Source organism: Oncorhynchus masou, chromosome 23 (genome assembly GCF_036934945.1).
Source record: "Oncorhynchus masou masou isolate Uvic2021 chromosome 23, UVic_Omas_1.1, whole genome shotgun sequence".
Lineage (NCBI taxonomy): Eukaryota > Metazoa > Chordata > Actinopteri > Salmoniformes > Salmonidae > Oncorhynchus > Oncorhynchus masou.
Window position 1 is genome coordinate 63,417,153 of NC_088234.1, and position 16,024 is coordinate 63,433,176.

Below are 16,024 nucleotides of genomic sequence, written 5' to 3' on the forward strand. Positions count from 1 at the left end.
ATATCTTACTCTTTCTCCCTCTCTTTACATCTTTCCTTCTATCTTTCTTTCTTTCCTTCCATACCGCCGCTCTCTCTCCCTCTCTCTTACTCTCTCTATACCAGTTGCTCTGTTTCTCACTAGAAGTATGATCCTGTATGTTTCAGCTCTTCATAAAGAACACATCAAACATTTCACCAACCATTATGGCCAAACATAGATAGGTAAACACACAGTTTATCAGGTGTGTGTGTGATCACTTCACAGTATTAAGACCATAAAGAGATCATATCATCTTCTCAGAAATTGGGTGGGTGAGTTTTTATTTTGTAGGGTGTGTGTGTGTGTGTGTGTGTGTGTGTGTGTGTGTGTGTGTGTGTGTGTGTGTGTGTGTGTGTGTGTGTGTGTGTGTGTGTGTGTGTGTGTGTGTGTGTGTGTGTGTGTGTGTGTGTGTGTGTGTGCGCGCGCGCGCGTGTGTGTGTGCGGGCGCGTGTGTGCGGGCGCGTGTGTGTGCGGGCGGGCGCGTGTGTGTGCGGGCGCGGGCCTCTTCTGACTTCCACTGAACTTGTTGCGAAAGCATCAGTATGGTAATGTATAAACAGAGAGAGAGCGAGATTACATCTTGTAATAATCAAGATGTCTTTTTTTTAAAATATGTATTTCCCCTTTATTTAACCAGGTAGGCCAGTTGAGAACAAGTTCTCATTTACAACTGCAACCTGGCCAAGATAAAGCAATGCAGTGCGAAAAAACCTCAACACAGAGTTACACATGGGATAAACAAACATACAGTCAATAACATAATAGAAGATCTGTATATGGTGTGTGCAGATGAAGTAAGGAGGTAAGGCAATAAATAGGCCATAGGGTCAAAGTAATTACAATTTAGCAATTAACACTGGAGTGATAGATGTGCAGATGAGGATGTGCAAGTAGAAATACTGGTGTGCAAAAGAGCAGAAAAAAAAAAAAAAAATATGGGGATGAGGTTGGTTGGGTGGGCTATTTACAGATGGGCAGTGTACAGCTGCAGCGATCGGTAAGCTGCTCTGACAGCCGAGGCCAAAGTAGATGTTGGCTTTGGGGACGACCAGTGAAATATACCTGCTGGAGTGCTTGCTACATGTGGGTGTTGCTATGGTGACCAGTGAGCTGAGATAAGGCGTGGCTTTACATAGCAAAGACTTATAGATGACCTGGAGCCAGTGTGTTTGGCGATGAATATGTAGCGAGGACCAGCCAACGAGAGCATACAGGTCGCAATGGTGGGTAGTATATGGGGATTTGGTGATAAAATGGATGGCACTGTGATAGACTGCATCCAATTTGCTCAGTAGAGTGTTGGAGGCTATTTTGTAAATGACGTCGCCGAAGTCAAGGATCAGTAGGATACGTTAGTTTTACAAAGGTATGTTTGGCAGCATGAGTGAAGGAGGCTTTGTTGCGAGATAGGAAGCCGCTTCTAGATCTAATTTTGGATTGGATATGCTTAATATGAGCCTGGAAGGAGAATTTACAGTCTAGCCAGACACCTAGGTAGTTGTAGTTGTCCACATATTCTAAGTCAAAACCGTCCAGAGTAGTGATGCTAGGCGGGCGGGGGGATGCGGGCAGCAATCGGTTGAAGAGCATGCGTTTAGTTTTACTAGCAATTAAGAGCAGTTGGAGGAGGAGTGTTGTATGGCATTGAAGCTTGTTTGCAGAATCACCTGCAGCAAGAGCGAAATCAATGATGTATACAGAGAAAAGAGTCGGCCCGAGAATTGAATCCTGTGGCACCCCCATAGAGATACTGAATTCTATCTGAGAAGTATCTATCTGGTCGGTGATCTGTTTGTTCACTTGGCTTTCGAAGACTTTAGAAAGACAGGGCAGGATGGATATAGGTCTATAACAGTTTGGGTCTAGAGTGTCACCCCCTTTAAAGAGGGGGATGACTGCAGCCTCTTTCCAATCTTTAGGAATCTCAAACGATAAAAAAGAGAGGTTGAACAGACTAGTAATAGGGGTTGCGACAATGGCGGCGGATCATTTTAGGAAGAGAGGGTCCAGATTGTCTAGCCAAGATGATTTGTAGGGATCTAGATTCTGCAGCTCTTTCAGGACATCAGCTGTCTGGATTTGGGTGAAGGAGAAGCAAGGGGGGCTTGGGCCAGTTGCTGTGGGGGGTCCAGAGCTGTTGATCGAGGTTGGGGTAGCCAGGTGGAAAGCGTGACCAGCCATAGAGAAATGCTTACTGAAATTCTCAATTATCGTGGATTTTTCGGTGGTGACAGTGTTTCCTAGCCTCAGTGCAGTGGGCAGCTGAGAGGAGGTGCTCTTATTCTCCATGGACTTTACAGTGTCCTAAAACTTTTTGGAATTAGTGCTGCAGGATGCAAATTTCTGTTTGAAAAAGCTGGTCTTTGCTTTCCTAACTGACTGTGTATATTGGTTCCTGACTTTCCTGAAAAGTTGCATATCGCAACTAAAGGCTATATTCGAAGCTAGTGCAGTGCGCCACAAAAATGTTTTTGTGCTGGTCAAGGGCAGTCAAGTCTGGAGTGAACCAAGGGCTATATCTGTTCTTAGTTTTAAATTTTTTGAAAGGAGCATGCTTATTTAAGATGGTGAGGAAGGCACTTTTGAAGAACAACCAGGCATCCTCTACTGACGGGATGAGGTCAATATCCTTCCAGGATACCCGGGACAGGTCGATTAGAAAGGCCTGCTCACAGAAGTGTTTTAGGGAGCATTTGACAGTGATGAGGGGTGGTCGTTTGACAGCGGACCCATAACGGATGCAGGCAATGAGGCAGTGATCACGGAGATCCTGGTTGAAAACAGCAGAAGTGTATTTAGAGTGATTTTGGGTTGTACCTGGTAGGTTCCTTGATCATTTGTGTGAGATTGAGGGCAGCTATCTTAGATTGTTGGACAGCCGGGGTGTTAAGCATATCCCAGTTTTGGTCACCTAACAGTACGAACTCTGACTATAGATGGGGGCAATCAATTCACATATGGTGTCCAGGGCACAGCTGAGCGAGGTCTATAACAAGCGGCAACGGTGAGAGACTTGTTTCTGGAAAGGTGGATTTTTAAAAGTAGAAGCTCGTACTGTTTGGGCACAGACCTGGATAGTATGACAGAACTCTCCAGGCTCTCTCTGCAGTAGATTGCAACTCCGCCCCCTTTGGCAGTTCTATCTTGTCGGACAATGTTGTAGTTGGGGGTGGACATTTCAGAATTTTTGGTGGCCTTCCTAAGCCAGGATTCAGACACAGTTAGGACATCAGGGTTGGCGGAATGTGCCAAAGCAGTGAATAAAGCAAACTTAGGGAGGAGACTTCTGATGTCAACATGCATGAACCCAAGGCTTTTCCGGTTATAGAAGTCAACAAATGAGAGCGCCTTGGGACAACCTCTACATCACCAGAGGAAAAGAGGGGTAGGATAAGGGTATGGCTAAAGGCTATAAGAACTGGTCGTCTAGTGCATTGGGGACAGAGAGTGGAAGGAGCAGACTTCTGGGCGTGGTAGGATAGATTCAGGGCATAATGCACAGACAAGGGCATGGCAAGGTGTGAGTGCAGTGGAGGTAAACCTAGGCATTGAGTGACAATGAGAGAGGCTGCATCTCTGGAATCACCAGTTAAGCTAGGTGCAGTCTCCGCATGTGTGGGGGGTGGGGCAAGGGAGCTAACCGAGGCATGTAGAGCTGGACTAGGGGCTCCGTAGTAAAACAAAACAATGAGAGCTACCCTAAACAACAGTAATAATCAAGATATAATAATCATTACGAGACATTTTATCATGTGTAATCACTGTCAAATTGACAACAGAAATTCTCCTTTGTATCTCTTTATGTCTCTAAAACAGCTTTGGGAAGAAGATATTTTGTCATTTGTATGTCATTTGAATGTACTAAGTCTTTCTGGTCCTCTCTTTCAGAATGAGAAGCCCCTCGGTCATTCTGCTAGCAGGTCCAGCAATATTTCCAAGGTAAGGACAGAGATGCAACATACAGTATGAGAGAGAGAGATTGACGGACAGAATAGACATCCTATAAAGAAAGAGAGTCAGACCTGGCCTTCCAGGGGTCCTAACCTGCCAGTCACTCCCATAGTCAGAGGTACAGCTCTCGGATCAGTTCTTATTGAGAGAGACTGTCTCGCCTCTTCCTTCCCAACTGACACTCAGGGGTGCAACTCAGTAGTCTACCTTGACTTCTTCTCCTTGTCTCTTCTTTGTTCCATCTGATCTAAAAAAAAAAACAGTTTCATCTCATATGGAAGTGCTGCAGCACTGGCGGTTCCTCAATCCTCATATTGGAACAGTACTAGTCTCTCTATCTCTCTCTCTCTCTCTCTCTCTCCACCATCCCTCTCCCCCTCCCTTCTCTCTGCCGGGCCAGATTGGTTGTGTTCTCCTGTGAGCCTCTTAGTGGGATAAAGCTTTACATGTGCTAATAGTCAGGGTCACCTCGTCGCCATGGCAACGCTCCAGCTGCCATGTTTGAGCCGGGCGGCATGAGTCGGCAGGATGTCATTCCACTCGGGTAACCAGAAAGCAGAAGCAGCCTTTCAAGGGTTAAAGTGATTCAACACCACCATGTTTCAATGCTCAGCATGAGTCAGCATGATTTCATTTAATTCTGGTAACAATCCTTTTTTGTTAGGATTCATGGCTTATAGATCAATATTAAAGGATGACTTTCAAACTACAGTTATATATCTTCAAAACATGATTGCTGACTTGCAAAACATGTTGGGACTATATCAACAATGGATTAATGGAACAAATTCAAAAATATACACTATATATACAAAGTATGTGGACATCCCTTCAAATTAGTGGGTGTATAAAATTGAGCACACAGCCATACAATCTCTATAGAGAAACATTGGCAGTATAATGGCCTTAATGAAGAGCTCAGTGACATTTAACATGGCACCATCATAGGATGACACCCTCCCAAGTTCAGTTCATCAAACTTTTGCCCTACTAGAGCTGCCCCGGTCAACTGTAAGTGCTGGAAACGCCTAGGAGCAACAATGGCTCAGCCGCGAAGTGGTAGGCCACACAAGTTCACAGAATGGGACTGCCGAGTGCTGAAGCGCATAGCCCGTAGAAATCGTCCTCTATTGCAAAACTCACTACCGAGTTCCAAACTACCTCTGGAAGCAAAGTCAGCACAAGAACTGTTCGTCAGGAGCTTCATGAAATGGGTTTCCATGGCCGAGCAGCCGCACACAAGCCTGAGATCACCATGCACAATGCCAAGCGTTGGCTGGAGTGGTGTAAAGCTCGCCGCCATTTGACTCTGGAGCAGTGGAAACGTGTTCTCTGGAGTGATGAATTACGCTTCACCATCTGGCAGTTCGACGGACAAATCTGAGTTTGGCAGATGCCAGGAGAAAGCTACCTGCCCGAATGCATAGTGCCCTCTGTAAAGTTTGGTGGAGAAGGAATAATGGTCTGGGGCTGTAATTCATGGTTTGGGCTAGGCCCCTTAGTTTCAGTGAAGGGCTATCTTAACGGTACAGCATAAATGACATTCTAGATGATTCTGTGTTTCCAACTTTGTGGCAACAGTTTGGGAAAGGCCCTTTCCTGTCTCAGCATGACAATGCCCCCATGCACAAAGCGAAGTCCATATAGAAATAGTTTGTTGAGATCGGTGTAAAATAACTTGACTGGCCTGCTCAGAGCCCTGACCTCAACCCCATCGAACACCTTTGGGATGAATTGGACCGTCAACTGCGAGCCAGGCCTAATCGTCCAACATCCGTGCCCGACCTCACTAATGCTCTTGTGGCTGAATGTAAGCAAGTCCCCGCAGCAATGTTCCAACATCTAGTGGAAAGCCTTCCCAGAAGAGTGGAGGCTGTTATAGCAGCAAAGGGGGGGAGCAACTCCATATTAATGCCCATGATTTTGGAAAGAGATGTTTGACGAGCAGGTGTTCACATACTTTTGGTCATGTATTGTAGGTTTTGGGTGGAATTTGCCTTTAATAGTATCTTTATAAAGTGAATTATCTCCATACGAGTCACTTTCAGACCCAGTGAAAATTAGTAATGATTAAAAGATCCAATCCACAATTCATCTACATGAATAGAGAGAAGAAAGTGTTGGATAATGTCTTCCCTTTTGTTGTTGCTTAAAGGAATATCCAGACAGACAAGTTTAGTCACACAATGACTTGCCTGACAGAGCACTCAGGTGTGTATGAGCAGGCAGGCAGCTCTTAGTATTCACTGTCTATGCATCTGTGCCTTTGTGCCAGTGTGTGTTAGGGTTGAATGGCGGGAACTCGGTTACTGAGATTTACTGCCCAAAACCACTTCTTTTTCCCTGGATAAATAACTGCCAGAAACCGGTAAATTATTATCAATTATTTACATGAACAACATGGCGTGAAATGGAACTGTTAAATTATATGCAATGTCTATATCTGGCTTGTCTCCGGCCTCTGCATGGAGAATCAACACTTAGGGTGGGGACAGACAGCTCATCTCATCATGGTAACTGGAGTTCACAGTGCATGTAGATCTATCATCTCATCATGGTAACTGTTTTTCTTGTGTCAGGTAGACATACATTTGCTGCAGCATAGCCTATACTACGGTGATATAAAACTGAATGCACCTCTAATTTACCCATATCCATCTGGCTTTCGTGGGTCACCTTGTTTTTTTAATTGTAAAGATTATTATTTTTCTAATTGCAGCCTGAGTTTCAAAACAGCCTATCACTCGAATATCGTTGCTATGAATCAATGCATGTGCGAGCACTCTCTCGCAGTCTCTCTCTCCATCAACTCCATTCAAATTACATCCAAAAATAGATAATCCCATTCTAGATTGATATATAGCCCTATATATACAGTAGGTGTCCTAGCCAACCTCTTTCAGGTAATATATTCAATGCAGTATTAGCCTTATATTTATCTAATTAATGATGGGTTATGCGATGGCGATAGGCTATAGCGGTTATTTATTCAGACCCATAACCAATCAATCTTCGTGAAGAGAAGTGAAAGCCTTCGGAATCTAATCCTAGTCCTATATTATTGAAGGATGTCATGAGAACGATGAAGATAAAGACAACAAAACGTATTTAATTGAACTGTTGAAAGCGAGGAGGAATGAAGCAACAATAGAGAGAGAAAGAGGAGGTAGGCTAAGCTTTTTTGGACTTGGGTTCATTGAATGTCATTAATGTAGGGCACATAATGTATTTAATATATGGCTCAGATTGCATCAGGTTAGAATTTTCATTCTGATCAAAATTGTAATCAAATCCAGACATATTCATATGCTTTATAATGCTTTTGATTGACACTTCTGGTTTTGGTGAGAAATACTGGGTTACTCTAGAGAAAAGTGATTTATTCTTGGGATTAAATTAAATTTTTAAAATACTGGAAAAAATATTCAACCTTTGTGTGTGGCTGTGTGCTTGTTTTTGTGTATGCAGTAGTGATGTAAAAAAATAAATAATTAATGTTTAAACTGCCATTTAAAAAAAATGTGGTTTTCCATTAAAACAATAAGAAAAATTCACTAAATTCCACGTAAATTCACAATGTATTGTATTTCACCACATTCTCATTTAACATCTTAAAGTATTGCTATACAGGACTTCTCTGCTGTCACTTGCCTTTCTCTGCCATTTTTCCAACTGTTACGATGAAGCCGTTATAGTGGAGAGTTGACTCCTTGCATGTCAGCTCCCGATGTCTCATTTGTGAGTGTCAAGATTCGATTCCACAAGGAATCGACTCCTAAGATTCAGTATTTTTGGAACGGAGGAGACTGATTAGTTGCTGTACTTACGGAAACACAAACACTTGTATCCTTCATAACGAGCTAGCGAGGGACGGAGAGAGAGGGGAGGTGCACAGTATAGGCTGGTCGGACACCAGGGACAATCAGAACCATGCACTCGGCCTATCTACCAGTATAGGCAGGTCGACCACCAGACAGTCAGTCAGAACCATCCACTAGGCCTATCTACCAGTATAGGCAGGTCGACCACCAGACAGTCAGTCAGAACCATGCACTAAGCCTATCTACCAGTATAGGCAGGTCGACCACCAGACAGTCAGAACCATGCACTAGGCCTATCTACCAGTATAGGCAGGTCGACCACCAGACAGTCAGTCAGAACCATGCACTAGGCCTATCTACCAGTATAGGCAGGTCGACCACCAGACAGACAGTCAGAACCATGCACTAAGCCTATCAAACGGCAATCAAAAGCTGTTTCTCGCGATGCTGTATCATGCAATTTCTTGGTCTACAATGTCTCACAACTTCAGTAAAGTAGGGCCTATCATCAATGAATAGGCTAGAATATTCTACACGACACACACTCGCATCATTACGGAGAGAAGAGTAGAGGAGCCAGCGTGGCGGCAGGCAGAAAGAACTGTCTGTGCGCATATGTCTTGGTAATCTGTAACGTTATCTTGCAATGTCTTACATTTACATTACATTTAAGTCATTTAGCAGACGCTCTTATCCAGAGCGACTTACAAATTGGTGAATTCACCTTCTGACATCCAGTGGAACAGCCACTTTACAATAGTGCATCTAAATCATTTAAGGGGGGGGGGGGGGTGAGAAGGATTACTTTATCCTATCCTAGGTATTCCTTGAAGAGGAATGTCTTGTATTCCTCGCAAATTCACCAAGATAGCCTCTCTGGTTTTTATTTACATTACACAACATTCCCCAGGCCATACACAGAAAATACTGTTTTGTGATAACTGTGATTTTAATCATGTAGAAAAAAAAAAATATTTGGTAAGGAATTTTTCTTAGAGAACTGCACTTCCCGATTTGGCCTTGTTTTTCATCAATGCTCAATAAGAAATGCTACTGGCCATGACTGAAGGCAAACGAGTTGTCTTCGGGTGTGGTTTCATTTGGGTGTTTTTTTTTTGGGGGGGGGGGTCTGCCGTTTAATCACAACAAACAAGGGCTAATTCAGTTTTATGTGGGAGCTAAAGTAGAGAAGAAGAAGCAAATAGATCGTAAAACCGGTGCTGGCCTTGTGTTAAGCCAAGCTGACAGAAGCTAGTTAGCATAGCTTGGGGGATAGCTATCTGCAGTTGGCTAGCCTGTCTGATGTTAGCTAGCTGATATTTCTCTGTCAAATTACAGTTTTGCTAAGATAGCAAGAAATAGTGTCTGGAATCAAATAATATAGATGATTTGGTTAGAGAAGAGTTCCTAGCACACATGTTATTCATTTAGTTCCAACATCACTAGAGCAGCTACCATATTGCTACTGAAATAAACCTATTACTGTGGTCAGAGCTGAGAGGATGTGCTGCACCAACTCAATGCCATACAAATTCTAAGTCAAATTAAATGTATTTTATGAAGCCCCCTTTTTACATTAGAAGTTGTCACAAAATGCTTTACAGATACCCAGCCTAAAACCCCAAACAGCAAGCAATGTACAGGCAGAAGCACATAAGACCAGTCTACATATTAATTAATTTGCACCTCTTTCATCCTACAAACTAGCTATGAGCTTCTGTTAAGAGAACCTAGATGTATCAAGCATGGTACTAGTTGAGCTGCACCAGCTGTGTGTTATTGGGCCCTGGGAGGCCTCCCATACTGATGTGGGAGTACAGTATTAAAGTATTACATCCCTGACAAAAACACACACACACACACACAACTCTGACCTGCAGCTCTCTGAGCTGCCCTTCATCAGTCACGCTAATGTAACGGATGTGAAACGGCTAGCTTAGTTAGCAGTGCGCGCTAAATAGAGTTTCAATCGGTGACGTTACTTGCTCTGAGACCTTGAAGTAGTGGTTCCCCTTGCTCTGCAAGGGCCGCGGCTTTTGTGGAGCGATGGGTAACGATGCTTCGAGGGTGACTGTTGTTGATGTGTGCAGAGGGCCCCTGGTACGCGCCCGGGTATGGGCGAGGGGACGGTCTAAAGTTATACTGTTACACTAACTAACATCATGCAGTTTGGGAGACACTGCTGTAGTTTGGGAGCCACTCCAGTAGTTTGGGAGACACTCCTGTAGTTTGGGAGACACTCCTGCAGTTTGGGCTTATTGTGGTCAATGTAATTATGTTCCGGCCCCCTGACCATTCAAGAAAAAAATCGCCCTGCGGTAGAATCTATTTGATGATCCCTGATATAAGGTGTCAGAGTGGGTGAAAACGTGCGTTGATGATCCCTGATATAAAGTGTCAGAGTGGGTGAAAACGTGCGTTGATGATCCCTGATATAAGGTGTCAGAGTGGGTGAAAACGTGCGTTGATGATCCCTGATATAAAGTGTCAGAGTGGGTGAAAACGTGCGTTGATGATCCCTGATATAAGGTGTCAGAGTGGGTGAAAACGTGCGTTGATGATCCCTGATATAAGGTGTCAGAGTGGGTGAAAACGTGCGTTGATGATCCCTGATATAAGGTGTCAGAGTGGGTGAAAACGTGCGTTGATGATCCCTGATATAAGGTGTCAGAGTGGGTGAAAACGTGCGTTGATGATCCCTGATATAAGGTGTCAGAGTGGGTGAAAACGTGCGTTGATGATCCCTGATATAAGGTGTCAGAGTGGGTGAAAACGTGCGTTGATGATCCCTGATATAAGGTGTCAGAGTGGGTGAAAACGTTGGTGATGGAATTTCACTTCTTTATGTTATAAAATACATTTTACCAAGACAAATATCATTCATGTTCTGAATCATTCAGTGGGGTCTTTCTTCATATTATAAAAGTTATATTCAAAAAGTGGGATTTCGTAACCCATATTCCTCGTAACGACCTTTGAGAATTTAACATTTTGTGGTGGTCGTTGTCAAAGTTGTTTCTGGGGGTCACAGCTGAATGAAATGTAAAAGGCTTTGAAAGTAAATAGCTTGGTATATGCTCAGTGCACCGTTGACATTTCATAGAGATACGCTTGTTTTTGTGAGAAATCTACTAAAATATGAAATCCTACATGTCATGTCTCAAAATCAATGTACGGTATATACCTCTGTTATTGTTTTATGTCCTGCGGATTCAAGAAGAAATATGATGAGTTCAATGGGAAAGTGAGCCTGTCAAGTAGCCAGTGGCCTCAGTTCTTGCACAGCATCCAGACCAGCTGATGAGATGGTATTTTCAAGATTTATGACCACTTTTTTCCTCTGGCCATCATTGATTTAGTCACCCTAATCCTGGCCACCCTACAAGGGTAGAAACTCCAATCACTTTTGAACAGATTATGATGGAGACATGAGGTTTGGACTTTTGGTTTTCTTAGAGGGTTGTCTAGACACTTATAATTTATTATTTTACCCATTTTGTCAAAAGATACATTTTTGATTGGACACCCTACAGTATACTATTTATTTTGTGCTGCCATGCAACTGCATAAACCAATTATTTTCTGTTGACCTTTCATGTTCCTATGTGGCTGAATAGGCCTCCTGTCTTGTACATTCTGTTTCTTTCTCCAATTCCTTCACCTTGCTTATACCATGAGGAAGTGACCGTAGACTATTTGCTTTGTACTCCTATACAATTGCCACAGTCATACCAATATAACTCACATGTAGGCCATCTGCGTCTTAGCTAGTAGATGATCCTCGCTCCTTTTGGCAGTAGGATTAATTATTTTGATTGAAATCTGCTCTCGGTAGCGATCGCTGCCATCTTCAAGTTGTTATTGTGGTAAGTGTCATGGTAACTAGTTTGGATTGAGTCTGCCTCTTCTTGGTTATTTGCTTTGGTCTTAGGCCTCAGTAAGACTCATACCATTGAGATTACTTTATCTCATTGAGGAGAAATACCAGAAATTTAAAGAACAAGGATATGTTTGCTGTGCAAACAGAGAGCAGAGAGTTGGTTAGAGATGTGTTTGAGGTATTACCAGGAATGGTAAATGGTGTGTTTATTCTGACACACATTAACAGACTCTGTTAGAACTTGCCACGACTGTGGGCTCGTCTCCTGCAGGGATCACATACACATTCTGAAAAATGTATTCATTCATTGTACTTTAACCTGTTGAAACTCCCCATCCCGGATCCGGGATCGTGACTAAAGCCTCAGGCTCATTAGCATAACGCAACGTTAACGATTTCTGAAAATCGCAAATAAAATTAAAATAATGCGTTTGCTCTCAAGCTTAGCCTTTTCTTAACCTCTTACACTTATGGTGGCGCTATTTCATTTTTGGAAGAAAAACGTTCCCGTTTTAAACAAGATATTTTGTCACAAAAAGATGCTCGACTATGCATATAATTGCTACTGTTCGAAAGAAAACACTCTGACGTGTCCAGAAATACAAATATCTTCTCTGTGCGTGCCCTTTAACGTGAGCTTCAGGCAAAACCAAGATGACTTGGCATCCAGGAAATGACAAGGATTTTTGAGGCTCTGTCTTTCATGATCTCCTTATATGGCTGTGAACGCAAGAGGAATGAGTCTGCCCTTTCTGTCGTTTCCCCAAGGTGTCTGCAGCATTGTGACGTATTTGTAGGCAGATCGTTGGAAGATTGACCATAAGAGACCACATTTACCACGTGTCCGCCCGGTGTCCTGCGCCGAAATTGGTGCGCAAAAGTCACCTGCCAGTATTTTTCCATGGGGCACAGAGAGAGAAGCAAGCTTCCACGAACTGCATGTCAATGAAGAGATATGTGAAAAAACACCTTGAGGATTGATTCCAAACAACGTTTGCCATGTTTCGGTCGATATTATGTAGTTAATCCGGAAAAAGTTTCACGTTGTAGGTGACTGCATTTTCGGTTCGTTTCGGTAGCCAGGCGCAATGTAGAAAACGGAACGATTTCTCCTACACACAGACGCTTTCAGGAAACACTGCGCATTTGGTATGTGGCTGGGAGTCTCCTCATTGAAAACATCAGAAGCTCTTCAAAGGTAAATATGTATAAATGGGTATAATAAATATGTAAATAGGTATAATATGCTTTTGAACCATAGAAATTGACTAATTTGTGTAAGAGTATGCAAAGCTAGCATAGCATTTTGTGTAGCATGTAGCACGCAACATTTTCACAAAAGCCAGATAACCAAATAAATAAAATCATTAACTTTGAAGAGCTTCGGATGTTTTCAATGAGGAGACTCTCAGTTACATAGCAAATGTGCAGTTTTTCAAAAAAATATTATTTGTGTAGGACAAATCGCTCCGTTTTGTTCACGTTTGGCTATGAAAAAACCCTGTATACAGTTATAGCCTGAAGCTCATTAGCATAATGTAACGTTAACGATTTCTGAAAATCGCAAATAAAATGAAAATAATGCATCTGCTCTCAAGCTTAGCCTTTTCTTAACAACACTGTCATCTCAGATTTTCAAAATATGCTTTTGAACCATAGAAATTGACTAATTTGTGTAAGAGTATGCAAAGCTAGCAATGCATTTTGAATAACATGTAGCACGCAACATTTTCACAAAAACCAGATAACCAAATAAATAAAATCATTTACCTTTGAAGAGCTTCTGATGTTTTCAATGAGGAGACTCTCAGTTACACAACAAATGCGCAGTGTTTCCTGAAAGCGTCTGTGTGTAGGAGAAATCGTTCCGTTTTCTACATTGCGCCTGGCTACTGAAACGAACCGAAAATGCAGTCACCTACAACGTAAAACTTTTTCCGGATTAACTACATAATATCGACCGAAACATGGCAAACGTTGTTTGGAATCAGTCCTCAAGGTGTTTTTTCACATATCTCTTCATTGACATGCAGTTCGTGGAAGCTTGCTTTACTCTCTGTATTGTTTGGAAAAATACTGGCAGGTGACTTTTGCGCACCAATTTCGGCGCAGGACACCGGGCGGACACGTGGTAAATGTGGTCTCTTATGGTCAATCTTCCAATGATCTGCCTACAAATACGTCACAATGCTGCAGACACCTTGGGGAAACGACAGAAAGGGCAGACTCATTCCTCTTGCGTTCACAGCCATATAAGGAGATCATGACAAACAGAGCCTCAAAAATCCTTGTCATTTCCTGGATGCCATCTCATCTTGGTTTTGCCTGAAGCTCACGTTAAAGGGCCCGCACAGAGAAGATCTTTGTATTTCTGGACACGTCAGAGTGTTTTCTTTCGAACAGTAGCAATTATATGCATAGTTGAGCATCTTTTTGTGACAAAATATCTTGTTTAAAACGGGAACGTTTTTCATCCAAAAATGAAATTGCGCCCCTAGAGTTCCAAGAAGTTAAGTCACTTTGGATAGAAGCTTCTAACTTCGTCTATGTGGCAAAGATTTAGTTTTTACTGTTTATTTTATCATCTGCTTCATACAGTTCTAATGATACTGGATAGAAACAATAAAAAGTACATTGTATAATGTTAGTACAGTTTATAGCCCCTGACCATCAATACCTGATCCATTCTGATCTGTGCTCGTAGTCATACAGATAGGCAGACAATGATTGGATTTACCTTAATAGAAACAAATCTTCTTGTCTCTGGATTTTCGTTCTATTTCTGTCTGTGGACATCATGTTCATTCACATTAAATACTTCTGTCTTTATTCTTCTTAGTCTCTACTATTCTCCATCCAGACCGAGAGGGGTATAGAGAAGCGATGGAGAGAAGGGTGAGATGATGGGAGAGGGGGATCAATTAGAGAGAGAGGGAGAGGAGAGATGTATACACACGTTTAGTACCGTAAATCATTCAGGGATTGTCAAGCATTTATAGAAGCCCCATTTTTACTTTATATCTGATAGTTTTACAGCTAACAAATGAATGTCCTCATTATTCCCGTCTATCTCTTGCTGGTGTTTAATAAAAGACTATGTAAATGTTCTCCTTCCACGGTTCCACTTCTTGTCTGTTTGATCATAAAGACAGCTCCTCTGTTTCGATCCTCTCACACTCCTATGTGCTTCTCTTTTCCTTCCTGTATGTGTTTACATAGTGTGTGAAAAAAAACAAGAGATAGAAAGAAAATCAGCCGACAGAGAGAGATACGGAGAGCGAGGCAGACAGTCACAGGAGAGACAGCTACAGCGAGAGAGAGGGATACGGAGAGGGGGAGCGAGGCAGACAGACACAGAAGGAGAGACAGCTACAGCGGGAGAGCGGGATACGGAGAGGGAGAGGGAGAGCGAGGCAGACAGACACAGAAGGAGAGACAGCTACAGCGGGAGAGCGGGATACAGATACGGAGAGGGAGAGCGAGGCAGACAGACACAGAAGGAGACAGCTACAGCGAGAGAGAAAGGGATACAGATACGGAGAGGGAAAGCGAGGCAGACAGGGAGGCAGACAGACAGAAGGAGAGACAGCTACAGCGAGAGAGAGGGATACAGATACTGTGAGGGAGAGGGAGGCAGACAGACAGAAGGAGAGACATCTACAGCGAGAGAGAGGGATACAGATACGTAGAGGGAGAGTGAGGCAGACAGACACCAAAGGAGACAGCTACAGCGAGGGTGAAAGGCAGGGATGGACATTGAATTCTTTATTGATCTCGTCAGCCCCTGAGCTATGAATTGCCCCTTAGTTCCAGATTGAATCAATAGGTAATTAGTGGGTGGTACATAGTAGAGACTAAAACACAGTGCCTGTGGCTCAGTAGGCTCCTGATAGCAGAGCTTCTGTTCTCTACAGCAGGTGTACTGGGACACTGGATATCACCTCACTCCTCTACTACCACTGAGTATGAGAAAGGAGTTCTGATCCCATTTGTGACTACCACACCAGTGCTGCTAATATGTGTCTTAATGAGTTATAGAGAGCTTATTCACGGCCATGAACATGATCTTTAATATCCAGGCTAGCGGGCAGGATTGAAGTACTCTATTGAGTCTATGGAAAAAGTTAACACTTTCCTCATGTTCGACCTTTAAATTAACCGACAATTAATAAACCAAACCAACTGAAAATATATCCGTAGAAGTAGTTTAGTATTCAAATTGGTTCTCCAAGTGTTTTTTCCAAATGTTTTGCCAGCAAGTCCCAATGTAACGTGAGCTAGCAGCCAGCTGTACTGTGTATGTTTGATCGGCATTCTGACAGCTTCGCTCTGAATTCCTTTTATCTCCGAA

The 16,024-nt window shown here is 42.9% G+C and overlaps 1 protein-coding gene across 7 annotated transcripts in view; it reads left to right on the plus strand.

Moving 5' to 3' along the window:
* The window catches only part of LOC135511178 (E3 ubiquitin-protein ligase MARCHF8-like), a 169,559-nt gene that overhangs the window by 99,313 nt on the left and 54,222 nt on the right, over window positions 1-16,024 (plus strand). For all 7 annotated transcript variants that reach the window (XM_064932788.1, XM_064932789.1, XM_064932785.1 and 4 more), the window contains one exon: window positions 3,910-3,960. In XM_064932788.1, coding sequence (XP_064788860.1) covers window positions 3,910-3,960 — 51 coding nt within the window. The remainder of the gene's footprint in view (window positions 1-3,909; window positions 3,961-16,024) is intronic.